General features: G+C 44.7%; 1 protein-coding gene across 1 annotated transcript in view; it reads left to right on the top strand.

The window, feature by feature from the left end:
* The first annotated feature begins 1040 nt into the window (after positions 1 to 1040).
* TPD52 (tumor protein D52) overlaps positions 1041 to 15968 on the top strand; it is a 68683-nt gene continuing 53755 nt past the window's right edge. The window contains exon 1 of the mRNA XM_036263766.1: positions 1041 to 1097. Coding sequence (XP_036119659.1) covers positions 1079 to 1097 — 19 coding nt within the window. The 5' untranslated portion in view covers positions 1041 to 1078. The remainder of the gene's footprint in view (positions 1098 to 15968) is intronic.

Raw genomic sequence — 15968 nt, 5'->3', positions numbered from 1 at the left:
CCTGAGAGATGAGTGCCAAGTGTGAGTGGCACCAAGCAAGAGGCAGGTGCAGTAGGAGCAGCAGGAGTCCTGAGGGGAAGTCTCCTGTGTTGGCACAGAGTGCAGCAGCAGAGTCTTCAGCTGACTATGATAACTAATAAACACATAAGAAAGAGCCTAGTGTGCCTGGAGTACTATGCCACGCTGCCAGCTGAAGGGCAAGGCCAGGGCAGAGTCTCCAGGTAACAGTGGAAGAAATTGCATCACTCACAGACTCAGAAGGCTGATGAAATTGAGCCACCTTACAGTGACAGAACCGAAGTGACTTCGTGGAAGATGAGTAACCACAAAACACACTTTGAAAACAGGGCTAACGCTAATAATTGCAAGTCCTGTTCCCTGCACTTCAGCCTATCCACGGGGTCAATTGACACGAAGCCTCAAAGTACATTTTCAACAGATCTCCGCTGATAGTGCTGCCCTTTGGTTAATTTAATCCATTTCAGAGTGTTGTCCTTAGTCCTGCACGCGAAACAGTTCTTACTACAAGAAAATCTTCCTAATTTGTCGCCGAAAAATGCGCGATTTCTGTGAAAAGAGGGAATACATAAAATTTTGAGATTCTGTGTCATTTTCGCCTGGTGGGACCTGCTGAAAATGGCCCTGGGGATGATTTCAGTCGGAGGAGGATATGCAGACTATAAGGGGGAAAGGCATCTCTAAAGAGCCTTCCTAAACGCTCCACTCCGAAATACCTGAGGGCAGGTGCTCAGGGGACAGAGAAAGGGCGTCGCGGATACCTCGGAGGAAACTTGTAGAAATAACTTGAGGGCTTGACACAAAAGCCGCCCAGCCCCCCCCCCCCCCCCCCCCCGCAGCCCGCAGCCTGGCCCCACTGTCCGCGGGCCCCGCCCTCCCTCCCAGCTACGTGGCGGCGCACCGGTCGGCGGTCAGGTGGTTGGGTGGCGCCGGATGCCTCCGGGGGCGGGGACTCGGCGGGAGTGGAGGCGGAGGCGAGGAGGAGCGGGCGGCGCGATCCGAGCGGGGACGGGCGGCGGCGGCGCAGAGGACGCGAGGCAGCGGTGAGCGAGCCGGCGACATGGAGCGCGGCGAGCCAGGTGAGGGCGCGGGGCGCGCGGGCGGACGCGCGGCCCAGCAGGTGCACGGCGTCCTCTTCGGCGCCCGCAGCGCGGGTGGTCGCTCCGGGGGTCCGATCGCGCTTCCTGGTGTGGCCGGGCTGGAGGAGGGCGCTGGCGGGCGGAGGGACCGATGGCAGAGAAGGTTCTGGGAGGCGGCGACGGGCCGGGCTGCGATGGTGATGCGCTTTGGGTGGAAGGCAGCGCGGAGCGAGTGCGGCACAGCTGGCTCCTGTAACTGATGGAAACTGAAGCACTGGGGACCGGGTCGTTTCGCCTCTCAAGATAGGAACATGACCACTTTCTGCCCTCTCCTAGTTAACGTAGGATTTTGGTGACGTTTGATTTCATGGCGATGGTTTGGACGCAGATATTCTACATGCCAGGTGTCCCCAACTGTGGAGTGGTGTCTGTGGATTTACTTGGGCTGCGGGGGTCGGGGGGCAGCTTTTCCTAGGAAGGGCCTTCTTTTACCCATCAAGGTGCCGCCCCACCACACAAAACCAACCCTTAGTCTAATCACTACAGCTTAGGACGCACATGGTTTTGAAAACTGTATGCCAAGTGCCAGTGCCTTGAATGGAATCGTTGTTTAAGAGATGTGGCATTTTAGGTAGGGCTTTCAGATATCAGTATTGCTACATCCTAGAGATCTTTGCCCATAATAACCCAGCAACTGTGACAGATGCACAGCACACTTTTAAAGAGATATATAAATCCTCAAAAATACAAAAGGAAACAATCGGGTCAATTTAAAAAAGTTGGGGAAGGAAAGACTACTGTTTTGAGCCCCAACACAGTAGTTTTCATGTCTTGCTTATTACCCTACAGTATTTTCCCTCATGCTTCTGTGTTTTTATGTAAATAAAAGCATATTCCATTTATACAGTTTTGTATGTTACTTTTGGTAAGATAGATTCTCTGGAGCCTTCCAACCCTTATTTTCTCCCCACCCCTCAAATTAATCTCACACTGAACATATGAGAGCTGACAATATGTAATATATATTTTACATATATGCATATTTAATACGTTGTATATATATACATACACAGGCACCCATAATGTCCACATTTCAAACTTCTTGAGGTGAGAAGTGTGTACTTTATCTTTGTCCATGGTTGGGTAACATGGTGATTAGCACGTAGTAGACATTCAAATGTTTGAGTCAGAAAGCTCATCACAGGTCTACGTGTTGTTAGAAGGCCAGAGGCCACCATGTTCTGTCATATTTTTAATGGGGATAGTTGGGGTCTCAAACATGTGAACATGCAACTTTGTACATGTCTTCCATTGTCATAATTAACACAACGATGTTTTCAGAGTGACTATGTTTGGTACTTGTCAGTAGCTGTGCCTGACCTAGGTGAGTGGAATGACCAGTTTGATGAGATTTTGTATTCTCACTCGGCTGGTAAGAATTAGTCATTAGTACCGATCTAGTATTCCACCTGGCTGCTGAACTTGGTGTGGTTTTTGTAGGAATAGTGTGTGTGTGTGTGTGTGTGTGTGTGTGTAAGACATATTTTAGGAATTCTTTGGCTTGTAAGTGGATTCTTTTTCCCTCTCTAATTTTCAAATGTTTTATCTTGTCAGTCACATTAGTCCTTGTTTTTAATCGTATTGATCCAGGGCAAGGGAGATCCATCCTCTTTGAGGGGAGATATGGAGACAGACCTCAGAACGACAAGTGAGTCACGTGCCTTGGGAAGGTCAGGGGGCTCCCTGCGCAGCTATGCTGGGTAACAACCACGTGGCCTTACCTTACACTTCTGGTTCCATCTGCTGTCTCTTTTGCCTTCTCATCTTTATGTTTCCACGGCACACAGTAGGTGCTCATAGTATCTGTGGACTGCCTGTGATGGAAGGGGGAATGTCCAGGAGTCCTTTCCAGCTGTTGGAACCTCTGGTGACCCTCCAAGTTGGACTCTCGCTTCCTTCTTCCTCCAGCCTCCTGCTCTTTTTTCCCTCTGTAATTTTAAAGGAAGCAGAACTCTGTGGTTAGGCGGAGAAAGTTGCTGATGAGGCTGTGCTGGGCTTGGGGGGTAAGTAATATGAGGTTTTTGTACCAGTGGAGTGGATGGATGTCTTCAGTGACTCAGAGACGCCTGGTTTAACATAGAGGAGGAGCCTCGCATTGTAAATCTGCATGTTCACTAGCAAATGATGTTGGCTGAAATAAGGCTTATAAAACTGTGTTTAGCTCTTGAATTGTGATTTTTTTTTTGCATGGACTTTCTTGCATTTGTCTGTCCCTTTAAAAAAAAAACCTATAGATGCAAAATTAAATTCTCTACCTCTTGTCTTAAATGAATTTCTTTATTGAAAATGTCTTCTTATAACTCCCTTCTTATATGAAGCTGTCAAAATGTATCCTTTGCTACCAGTGTTATTGAGCAGAGCTACACAGTTTGGAAATGACAGTTTTCTTTGTGTTTTTAGTGGCATATTCTAATACTCTTCGGTATCAGGCTCAGATTCCAATAGTTTCTCACTATCCTCAGTACCAAGACTTCGTATAAAATACTCTGCTTATATTGAAAGCCCAGTCAACATCAAATGATTTAAAATATACCTTAACCTGCTGGTGCATGTCAAGAATTTCAGCGTGTTAAGCCCCACACAGCACGTCTAATGTGTGTGGTATTTCCTGCTCTGTGCTAACTAGAGCACCTATTGTGTAAAAAGAAACCTCCTGACTACCCTTTATGGGGCTGAATAAATATTTATAGTCAGTACTCTCTTATGTTACCAATAACCTCTAGTTTAGCACCATTATACGGAAGTATTAGTCAACTAGCCATTAAGCATTTTATCTGTTTGAATTAAACACACACACACTTTATTTTAAGTGGGAGAGCACGGGCCAAAAAAATGGGGAGGGGGAAGGCTGAAAGAAAACAGTGACACAGTGATATGTCATTGTGGTTTCAGCATTGTAATCTTGCCTTAGAGTTGACAAAAATGTGAGATGTCACTTGTTTAAAAGTAAAACAAATGTGGAGATGACTGGATAACAGTTTGGAGGTCTGCTCACAAATCTCCAGGTGTGACCCACCCAGGTTCTTGGTTTCTTTGGTCAGGTCTCGCTTTCCATATGGTGCTGATGTCTTTGTTAGCTCACATTCACTTCCTGCATTTATTTTTATGCCAAAGCCTGCCTGGTCTCCAGGGGAAAACTGAGTGGTAGGAGGGGTTGTGAGAGGTTAGCAAGATTTCAAAGCAGAGTAAGCCACGCATACAATCTAAAGAGATACCTCCCAGTTCAGAGCAAAAAAGAACACCCAATCCCCAGACCGTCTGTGCTTCAGATCCTTTTGTTGTAGGCTGATTGTTTTATTTTCCTTTCGGGGTTTATTATTTATGCTTTAATTGTTGACTGTTGTAGAATCTCCCTCTTTAGACTCTCCCAAATTTTACTTAAACTGGGTGGGTACCAGCTATACAGAAACCATAATCTTAGCAATGGTTTGTTTTTTAAAAAATTTTTCTTTATTGATTTTAAAGAGGAAGAGAGAGGGAGAAAGAGATAGAAACATCAATGAGAGAGACCATCGACTGGCCACCTCCTGCATACCCCCACTGGGGATTTGGTCCACAACCTGGGCATATGCCCCGACTGGGAATTGAACTGGTGACTTCTTGGTGCATGGGTTGACGCTCAGGCACTGAGCCATACCTACTGGGCTTAGCACTGTATTTTTATTAGCAATGTATTTTTATAGAAAAGTCCAAGAGATCAAGGAATTTAATGTTTGGTGGAAGTTAAAAAACTGTTTGAGTTAGCTCTGGCCTGTTTGGCTCAGTTGTTAAAGTGTCTGCCTTCAGACCGAAGGGTCTTGGGTTCGATTTCTGGTCAAGGGCATGTACCTGGATTGTAGGTTCAATCCCAAGCCCCAGTTGGACAAGTGTAGGAGGCAACCAATCTATGTGCCTCTCTCACATCGATGTTTTTCCCTCCCTCCTTCCCTCCCTTCCACCCTACCTAAAAATAAATGGAAAAATATCCTCAGGTGAGGATTAACAAAAACAAAAAATATTTGAGTTAAAAATAATTTTTTGGTAGCTGAGAATAGTTATGCCTTTTAGAGAAATCAGAAAATAAAGATGAAGAAAAAGAAAATAAAAATCACCTGTAATCCTACTCTGAAAAATCACTATTACCATATTGGTTTATAGCCATCCATATAGCTAAACTTTTCAACAAATCACAAATAATCCCTTTTGAATATTTTATTTTATTACTTGCCTTAAAAAAACTCACATTTTAAAAACACTTCTCCAATATCATTTTGACTAGTGTGACCACGTACGAGTGCACATGACACAACATTCAGAATGACTAAAAGGTTGAAAAATGTAAATCTCCCTGCTACCCAGAGAGAGTTTATGGAGTTATACATACACTCTTATTTAGATACATATTTCTCTCTGTATTGTGTGGCTGTGTTATATAAGCTAGCACAAATTGCTCGGCACCTAACTTCCTTCACTTAAATACAGTGTGTTTCAGAGGTCATTTGACATGCAGCGTGGCTACATGACATGTAGATGTACCATGTTATTGAGGGGAACCAGAGTTTGCCATCCCCAGATATGCTTTTTGGTCTATTGACTTTAAGCTGGTTATTAAGAAACAGAAGTCTCTGAGAGAAACTTGGACCTTCTGCCCCCTTACCTGCCTAGAGGAAATCAGGTAGAAACACCTGCTTAAAGGAACGGAGCATCACCTTCGCATCATAATATGAACTAAATGTGGCCAATGGGGAGAAATCTAGCGGAGCCTGTTGGTTGACCTTCCTTCTGTGTCCCATTGTTTCTGGGTGGCCTAGCCAAACTTTGCTTATCACGTTTGCTCGTTCTTATCTACCTGTAAGTCACCTGCTTTCCTTTTGAACGCGCAGCCCCCTGCCCCGTTCTCCCTTGTCCAGAATGGCACATAAGCCTCAACAGCCCGTGCAGCATCTGTGGGTCTTATGTTTTTATGGCACCCCCCACATGGACATCTGCAATAAACTTTGGACATTTTCTCCTGTTAATCTGTGTCATGTGAATTTGATTATCAGCCCAGCTAGAAGAACTTGGAAGTTGGGAGGGAAGTTATGTTTTGTGCCTCCACAGTATGTACCATAATGGGTGATATTTAACTTGTTCCCTATTGATGGACATTTAGGTTTCCCCTAATAATTTGGCTCTTAACACAAAGCTGCAGCAAATAACTTTGTATCCAAGCCATTCGGTAAATGTGCCAGTATGTCTGTGGGAAGAATTCTTAGAAGGATGTGACTGTTCAGTCTGACTGTTCAATTCTGCTCTGTGGAAGTGGCGCCAGCCGTGTACCAGTGTGGGAGCAGCTGCTCCCTCCGTCACCCAGCGAGGCTGTTGTCACACTTTGTCACCTTTGCTTAACTCATAGGGGAACAGGGGCTTCTCAGTATATGTTTAATTATGTATTTTTCTTAATATGAAGGTGGTTATATTTCATTCAATAGGGTTAGGATCTGTGTTTCATTTTCTGTGAAATATCCGTTCATATACTCTGCCAGTTCTACTATTGTGGTATTTAGTCTTTTTCTTCTTGATTTGTAGATGTGTCCCGCTGTCCATGGTGTGGATTACTAATATATTTGTTCCTAGTTTGTTGTTTCTGTTTTGATTTTATAGTACTTTTCGTTTCCTAGGCAGAAAGACTAATTGATGGGTTTTTATCTTTAGCTTCTAGCTTTTTTTTGTAGTACGTGCCCCTAGTGGGAACTGAACTCCGGACTCTCTGGTCTGCAGGCAGATGCCCAACCGCTGAGCCAAACTGGCCAGGGCAAGCTTCTGGCTTTTGACTCATTCCTAGAAATGCCTTCTTCACGTTGCGTGTATATATTTATGGTTTTATTTTTTTACTTTTAAATCTTTCATCCATCTGGAACGTATTTTGATAAAAAGCGTGAGGTGTCTGGAGGCGTTATATGCACCCTCCCTTTTCTTTTAACAAGCACTGTGCAGAAGAGCAGCGGGCTGTGGTAACGCCATGGGAAGGAAGCAGCAGGATGTGTGTCTGCACCAGCAGGTGGCTGTGTGTGTCCTCATGGATCAGAACGAGTAACACATGTTTAGGGCAAAGAATGCTGGACTTGAAGTTATGTCTGGGTTGAATTCAGCTTCATCATTTTCTGGTTATGAGATATCAGATAAGTCACTAAACCTCTTTGAGGTTGATGGTACCTCCCGTGTTCAGTAAAACTCTGTGAGTAGCACTGGTACTCGGTACATACTGATTGTGAAACTAAATATTAGCTATTTCTGTGAAATGCTATTTCAGTGGTTCCCATTTCAAATGAAACATTTCATTTCTTTAGAGACAAGTGCAAGCTTACAGTGAGGCCACGGCAGCGAAGTGGGCATCTCAGTGCTCTGCCCGGCCGTGACCGAGGAGGAAGTGAGCGGCTCAGGCTGGGTCCACAGCAAAGAATTCTGAAAGTGGGTGATCTTTAAACTTGGACTTCAAGGCTAAGTAGGAAATCTTTGTAAGAGAAAAAAGGTCAAGGAAGGGAATTGGGGATCAGATGTAGGGTGGGGATCCGAGGACAAAGGCCAGTAAAAGGAAGGGCTTTCAGGTTGGAACGGGGTTAGACTCTCGGGAAAGAAGAGCAGATGGAGGAGTGAGGTTCTGCATTTACTCTGAGGTCTGTCACACTTAAGCCCTGTTCTGGTTATCCCGAGCTGCATAGCATCCGCCCTGAAACCTACTGGTTTAAAATAGCAGCTTGGGTCAGGGTCACAGAAGTGGAACGTGACAGGGCTCGGTGGGCACAGCTTGTCTCTGCTTTACTCAGCCTCAGTTGGGACCACTTGATGCTTGAGGCTGGGATCATCCAAAGAACCACCTGAGGGCCGGTTGTGCTGGGAAGATGGGGACAGGCCCCTGTCTCTCCTTCGTGGTCTCCAGCCCAAACATCCTGGCTCTGTTTGTTGATGGCTCTCTGCTTGCCTGTACTGAGTGTTGTTTTTCCCTGGAGACCATGCTGTTGACCCAACAACATGCCACTCAGGATGTCAGCTCAGGACTCCCAGGGTGTGAGTCCTGAGAGAGAGGTAGGGGGAAGGTGTGTGGCTCTTGATGAGCTAGAATTGAGATCATGTGACATCACCTTTTTCTCATTTCATAGAAGTGTGTCACAGAGGATAGCCATGTGCAAGGAGAGGGGAATTAGACTCCATGTTGGTGGGAGGAGTGTACGCATGTTTTAAAGCCACCGCCAGGTCCTTATGGGATGTCCATGTGCATCGCAGTGAAATCTGGGTCTAAGGAAGGAGTAGGGCAAAATGTCATAGTTTGGGAGACCTTGGCACAGGTGATGTTTGAAGCTATTAAGTTGCTGAGATGGCTCAGGAAAAAAAAGTGGAGCAAACAGAGGACAGAGCATGAATGTGGACATTTCAGGGTAGGCAGGGGAGAGGCCAAGCAGAGTAAGGGCAATGTAGCTATTGACTTTGGTGGCAAGGAGAGTGACGGATAATGCCGAGAGGTTCGAGCCCCATGGATTGAGGTGGGGGTGCAGAGAAGGGGTGGGCAGGTCCGGTGGATTTGGAGCCTATGGTAAAGGGAGGCCACACAAAAGGCTGCTCTTTCCAGAAGCCAAGTGGTGTTTGGAAGGGACATTTGGGTTAAGTGATGGTGATTTGCTTGCCTGTGTTTGACATTTATGTTTGTTTATAACATAAGAAAAAGGAGGCGGGTGTGTGTGTGTGTGTGTGTGTGTGTGTGTGTGTGTGTGACGGGATTTGCTATTCCTATAGTATATGTCACTGATTTTTAGTGAAGATGCTTTTAATGCAAGATCTATTTGCATAGTCATATCTAGACTTTGACCTTCAAGGAGCTCAAGTCTCTAAGCAACAATTTACTTTACTGTGTAAGAGCCTTGCAGACAATAAGAACTTATTAAATATTAGCGGAATGGCAGTATTACACTTTCCCTGGGTGATGTGAGAAGCAATTTAGCCGAGAGGTGACATTTGAGCCAAATCATGGGAACGCTGTGATTTTTCTTCCCATGCTAGTGACTTCTCAGGGCTGACGTGAGGTCGTGGGGGCTCCCTTGGGCTGTGGGATTGTCTTGTGCCATGTCTGTATCTGTCCCGGCTTCTTGCTCAGGTTCTCTTGGGAGGTAATTTTCATTCCGAGTGGTAGTCCCCCAACTGGAGAGTTGGTCGTCTATTTCCTCTGTCCTTGTTGAAAGAGAAGCAGACGCCCAGCTGGTGTGGCTCAGTGATTGTCAACCCATGCACCAAGAGGTTGCTGGTTCGATTCCTGGTCAGGGTACATGCCCAGGTTGTGGGCCAAATCCCCAGTGGGGGTCATGCAAGAGGCAAGCAATCAATGTTCTCTCTTCTCTTTCTCTCTCTCTCCCCCCCCTTCCTCTCTCCCCCCCCCTCCCTCTCCCTCTCCTTTCCTCTCTCTCTAGAATCAATAAAGAAAAAAATTTTGAAAAAAAGAAAGAGAAGCAGACCTTCTGGGGCCTGTTCTGCTGATTTAGAAATGGTTGCTACTGCCCATTGCTCTGGAGTAAAGGAAGGTGACATGACAGACATGGTTTAGGAGCCTATTTTCCCAACATTATAGTCCCTTTCCCAGCTTACTTCCTCTTGTCAGTCCCTGTGAGGGACTCCAGGCCCGGGGTCCGCTGCCCTGCTGTCTGCCTCTGGCCCGGCTGGGGTCCCTGCGCAGATGACATTTCCTGGCCTGGTTAACCTGTTGATTGTGGCGAATGTAGATGCTGCTTTTGAAAAGCAATGAACACTGATGAAACAACCAACTTTTCCAAGTGCACTAGACAACCCTGAGCGTTCCCTGTGACTGGAGGGAAGCAGACCTCCAGCCACACAGCAGTCGGCCTCTCCCCATCGGCGTCTCTCCGTTTCTGTCAGTCTCTCCGCGTCTTCTTCCTCCTACCCCCTCTTTTCCTGTCACTTTTTCCCACCTAGTTCCATTTTCTTCTTTCTCTTTTTATCTGTCCCCACTTGGGTAATAAAGTGAAATGCAAGTGCTTTCATGTTCCTGTTGTTTTTGCTTTACTTTTACTTAAGGGATTTTACGGACTCATTCAGTGTACTGTATTTTATGTTTCTTATTAGTATTAAATTTCTTTCCAGTAAGAATTAAAGAAAACCCTGAAAATGGATTTCCTATTTTCTTCATTTATTATTAATTAATTGCATTGCTATTGCAAAGCTAATTTAGGCCTCTCTCTCTCTCTTTTGTGTGTGTGATGATTCAAAGCTCAGAAAAATATTTCAAATTATTAATTGGAAGTGTTCAAAAACCATGCTTTATTAGTTTAACTCTTTGGGTCTTTGTATGAATTCTGGGCAGAGTAGAAACACTTGGAGGCCATATCGTTTTAAAAACTTGCTGGAAGATGGAGAGAAACGGTCTTTGTGTCTAATCCCATCCTCGTGTTGTCAGTGGGATTCTGACACCTGCCCAGCAGGTGCTGGAGCTCCCTGAGGGGAGGGTGGGCGCCTTCCCTCTGGCCTCTGGGGACTCTCAGGACACTTGCCCACAGGTAAGAGCAGGGACCCCAGGCCGACTCCCTGGCCTCACCTGACCCCAGTGCCTGTCCACCAGCCCCCCTCGTGCTTTGGGGGGAATTCTTCAGGTGTGTTTATTTTCACATTAACATCACCACCTCGCATTCATGTTCTCCGTGCTGAACAAAAGAAAAATGTCACTGTGTCCTTCAAAGTGTGACAGTTCTGCTCATCTTTTTTGGAGGCTGGAGAAGGTGAAGGGAGGGAAGCAGAGGGTACGATGGGGGCTGGTGTGGGCCTTTCTGCTTTGGAGGAATGAGAAGTTCTTACTCTTTTCCACCAGCACTGTGCGAAAAAGAAGGAATCTGTCGCTGATGCCATGCTGCATGCCTCGTGGGTCCTGGCTCCAGCCACGAGGTTATGGGCAGTGGGCGCCTTGTGTGATCCTTGCACTCGGTAGCGCCCAGAGCAGCCCCCATACTTTTCTGTTTTGCTTTTTTTTGGAAGCGACTGTGGCTGTCACTGGGTCCCTTCAGTTACTGGGCTAGCGTAAAGCAGCTGCACGTACTGCGTTTAGTATTTTTCTATGATTTGCAAGAATTCTTTATCCTTTTTTTGTGCATAAGTTAAACATAATTTTAGGAGAGAAACATATAAACACTTTTTTTTTTCCTCACTTGAGGACATTTTTCCATTTTTTGTTCAGCTAGAGTGGGAGGGAGAGAGAGGAAGAGAGAGAGAGAGAGAGAGAAACATTGACGTGAAAGGGACACATCGAGTGGCTGCTACCCACACGACCCAACCAGGGCCAGGGACAAATTGCAACCAAGGTACGTGCCCTTAGCAGGAACCGAACCCCGGTCTCTCTGGACTGCAGGTCGATGCTCTAACAGCTGAGCCAAACTGGCCAGGGCTATAAACATTTCTTTAAAATAAAATAAAAAACATCCCTCAGAAGAGGGGGTGGGGGGGTGGGGGGGTGGGAAGAGGTAAACCACAGAACTTATATGCATGTATGCATGACCAATGGACATGGACAACTAAGCCAGGGACGAGGCAGAGGTGGGGTGGGGTGTGGGGTGCCAATGGGGTAAAAAGGTAAAATATCTGTAACAAAAAAATAAATATGCCCTGGCCAGTTTGGCTCAGCGGTTAGAGCGTCGGCCTGCGGTCCAGAGAGACCCGGGTTCGGTTCCCGCTAAGGGCATGTACTTCGGTTGCAGTTTGTCCCCGGCCCTGGTTGGTCGTGCGGGTGGCAGCCACTTGATGTGTCCCTTCACGTCGATGTTTCTGTCTCTCTCTCCCTTCCTCTCTCTCCCTCCCACTCTATGTGTACAAAAAATGGAAAAATATCCTCGGGTGAGGATAAAAAAAAAAAAAAAAAAAAAATTCATAAAAAAAAAAAAAGTTAATCTCAAAAATGAATGTCCCAAACTAGTTTTGTGCATTAAATAAATCCCTTATAGAGTAAATAAATAAATAAATAAAATAAAATAAAATAAAATAAAAAGCCTGGTGACTCAGTAATCTGAAGCACTCATTGGTGTCTAAGCATCAATCTTTCTTTGAATGTACCTGTAAATTAAGGGGCCAGCACACTGATGGAAACAGAACCTTGTTCTAATGAAAGTGCAAATCAAGGCACAGACTCATTGTCTTTGTTTGCTAATGTTTGTCCACCTCCCTCTCCTTCCCCTCCCCCCCAACACACGTACACACCCCATCAAGTCAATATTCAGGTTCTTAATCACGGCATTGACGTGAGAGGCAGGCCGCTGGTCTTGGCAGGCCTTCTGGAGATCAGGTTTCCTCTGTTCAAAGCCAACCCAAGACCCGCTTGTGCCTGACTTCTGTCACGTGCCTGACTTCTGTCACCGGGCAGGTCTCTGGAAAGCTTGTAGCCAGAGACAGCTGTGGATATTCATGCAGGGGCGTTGAGTGGGGGTGTGGAGGAGGAAGGGTATAGGCCCAGCAGCATCTTCGACCTGGTCTTGGTACAGAGCTACCTTAGGCTGCCCTGCCCTAGCCCATGTGACTGTGCCAATGACCTGGGAGGCTGGCCTGGCTCCTGCAGCCTCCCGGAGGACGTGGCGGCCCCTTCTCTCCAGATCAGCCCACTACCTCCGGGTGGGGAGTGGAACAAGAGATTCAGAGTTGACCTGCTCCTGAGATGGAGGCCCGTGGGGCAGGGGGAGCAGGTTCAGTCTGCTTCCTTTCCTGGGTTTTCAGAAACATCAGCTCTAGAAGGTGTCTCCAAGGACCATTGCCCAGGAAGGTGGCTTCCCAGAGCTGCTGGATCCAGTAACAAGACGGGTGTGGGGTGCGGGCTCTTGTTTATATTGAAAGCTGCTTATCAGTAAATGCTCAGACCTTCTCTGACAAATATTCATGTAAAGGCAGTTCCGTCCAGTATTTTGCTTTAAACTTGCTTCCTTCCTAACTCACTTTGGAATAGATGCAGTACAGCAGATAGAGTACGGAGTGATCTTGTAAAGTATCTCACTCATTCACGCATGCTCTGTTGCTCAGGTTTCAAGTCTGTTCTCTTTAGAGGTAAAGGATGGAGATCTCTATCTCTATCTCTATCTCTATCTCTATCTCTATCTCTATCTCTCTCTATTTTTTTACTACTCTCGATGCTGTGGCAAATCTTTTTTTCTTTTAATTGGATATTTCAGTTCTTTGAGGCTATAATAACACTTTTTGCTTCATCTTCTCTGAATATAGAGCCCAAGCTTCTTAAGTGGATCTGGCTAGAAGTTCGGGCTTGTTAAAGGAAGAAACAAGGTGGCTGAATGGTGGGAGATGAGAAGAACTGAGTGGTTTCAGGTTCAAAGGAGCAGTGATTTTTCTCTGCACTACAGAGACGTGTGGCCCACAGGTGGCACACAGCTGATTCCTTGTCATCTGCAGTCACTTCCAGCATGGGGCTTTGCTCAGATCAGAGACTAAGCAGGCTGTGATGACCTCGAAATATCCAGGACAAGAAAGCCTGAAACTGAAGTAGCTGATGTCCCCACACCCAGGCTTTTTGTATTCAGCCTTTTGTCTTCAGTGAAGCTGGAAGGGTTCTTTTATAGAGAGCGAAACTTGTGATTGTTAATCGCAGAGTTGAGGTAAGAATATCTAGGCTGTCTTAGATGTTGGCTTTTACATCTGTTGCCTGCTGTGTGTCCAGGGTGATACCATGCACGTTTGATGTGAAATCAGCTAAATTCTCACTTAAAATGTTACTTAGAAGTGAAAAATTGATAATTCTTTATAAAATGCCTCTTCTTTTTGTCCCTTGTTTTGGAACAGGACTTGTAACAATAGTATGGAGGTTAATAGGTTATCTCTTATTGCCATGTCTCTACTGAAAATTAAGTATAACTAATCTTATTGGGTACATAGATTTTTATAAACTTTATTTTAAAGCAGATTTCTATCTACATTGTGAGTCTATTTTATCTTCATAAATATTGTCAGTAATGGTCGAATTTGCTTCTGACTATGACGTTATTGGAAAATAAAGCTGTGTGTGTGTGTGTGTGTGTGTGTGTGTGTGTGTGTGTTTCTAGGCCCCTTTCCCATGAAGGGTGATGATCAAGCTTTAGCAGGAGAGTAACTAGATGTCCTCACTGTGATTTGTGGCTTAGATTTCAAAGCTCCCTTTCTTGTCCCCTGAGACACTGTCCCAGCGAACGTAAGCATGGCAGTGGGGGCTGGGAGCAGCGTTGGCCACTGCTGTGTATAGTGCCACAGAGTCCACAAAACAGGGGCACAAAAGACTCTATAAAGGTTTAGCATTTCCAGAACAATGTCTGCATTGTCCTGTCTTTTTGATCCTTTGGTGGTTAGTTGTCCTTCCTATGAGCTGATTATCTTGTACTCTCTCCAGGGGTGAAGACACCAGTAAGACCAGCTGAACTCTGTTGAGAATTCTTGTTACTTTTATTTTTATTCAATTACGGTTTACATTCAATATGATTTCGTATTAGTTTTAGGTATACAGGATAGTGGTTAGACAATCACATACTTGACAAAATGTTCCCCCTGATATTTCAGGTACCCATGGGCACCATACCTAGTAATTACAGTAGTATTAACTATATTCCCTATATTATACTTCACATCTCTGTGACTGTTTTGTAACTACAGGTCTATACTTCTTAATCCCTTCATCTCTTTCACCCAGTCCCCCAGCCTCCTCTCCTCTGGCAACCATCCATCTGTTCTCTGTGTCTATGAGCCTGTTTCAATTTTGTTTGTTTGTTTATTTTATGTTCTTTCAATTATACATATAAGTGAAATCATGTAGTATTTGTCTTTGGCTGACTTATTTCATTGAGGATAATACCTTCTAGGTCCATCCATGCTGCTGCAAATGGTAAGATTTCATTCTTTTTATGGCCAAGTAATATTCCATTGTATATATGTGCCACATCTTCTTTATCCAATCGTCTATTGAGGGACACTTGTGTTGCTTCTATATCTTGGCTATTGTAAATAATGCTGCCATGAACATAGGTGTGCATATATTCTTTCAAATTTGTGTTTTGCATTTATTTGGATATATTCCCAGAAGTGGAGTTTCTTGGTCATAAGGCAGTTCCATTTTTAATTTTTTGAAGAACTTCCATACTGTTTTCCACCGTGGCCGCACCAGTCTGTGTTCCCATCAACGAGGGTTCCCTTTTCTCCACATCCTTACCAACACTGCCATTTGTGGATTTATTGATGATTAGCCAGTCTGACAGATGTGAAGTGATATTTCATTGTGGTTTTAATTTGTATTTCTTTGATGATTACTGACATTGAGCATCTTTTTATATACTTACTGGCCATCTGTATGTTCTCTTTGGAGAAGTGTTTATTCAGGTCCTCTGCCCATTTTTTTAATTGGGTCGTTTGTTTTTTGTTGTTGTTGTTGAGTAGTATGAGTTGTTTATATATTTTGGATATTAACCCTTTGTTAATCCCTTTGTATAAATACCCTTTGTATTTATTACTGACAAATATGTTCTCCCATTCAGTAAGTTGTCTTTTTGTTCTGTTGATGGTTTCCTTTGCTGTGTAAAACTTTTTAGCTTGATGTAGTCCCAATTTGTTTATTTTTTCTTTTGTTTCCTTTGCCTGAGTAGATATATCAGAAAAAATATTCATGAGAGAAATGTCAGAGATTTTACTGCCGATGTTTTCTTCTAGGAGTTTTATGGTTTTGTGCCTTACATTTAAGTCTTTAATCCATTTTGAGTTTATTCTTGTATAAGGTGTAAGTTGGTGGTCTAGTTTTATTACTTTGCATATATTTGTCCAATTTTCCCAGCACCATTATTATTATTTTTT

The sequence above is a fragment of the Molossus molossus genome, unplaced genomic scaffold (assembly GCF_014108415.1).
Source record: "Molossus molossus isolate mMolMol1 unplaced genomic scaffold, mMolMol1.p scaffold_m16_p_16, whole genome shotgun sequence".
Classification (NCBI taxonomy): domain Eukaryota; kingdom Metazoa; phylum Chordata; class Mammalia; order Chiroptera; family Molossidae; genus Molossus; species Molossus molossus.
Note: the sequence above shows the minus strand (reverse complement) of the source record. Positions and strands in the feature narration are given on the sequence as shown.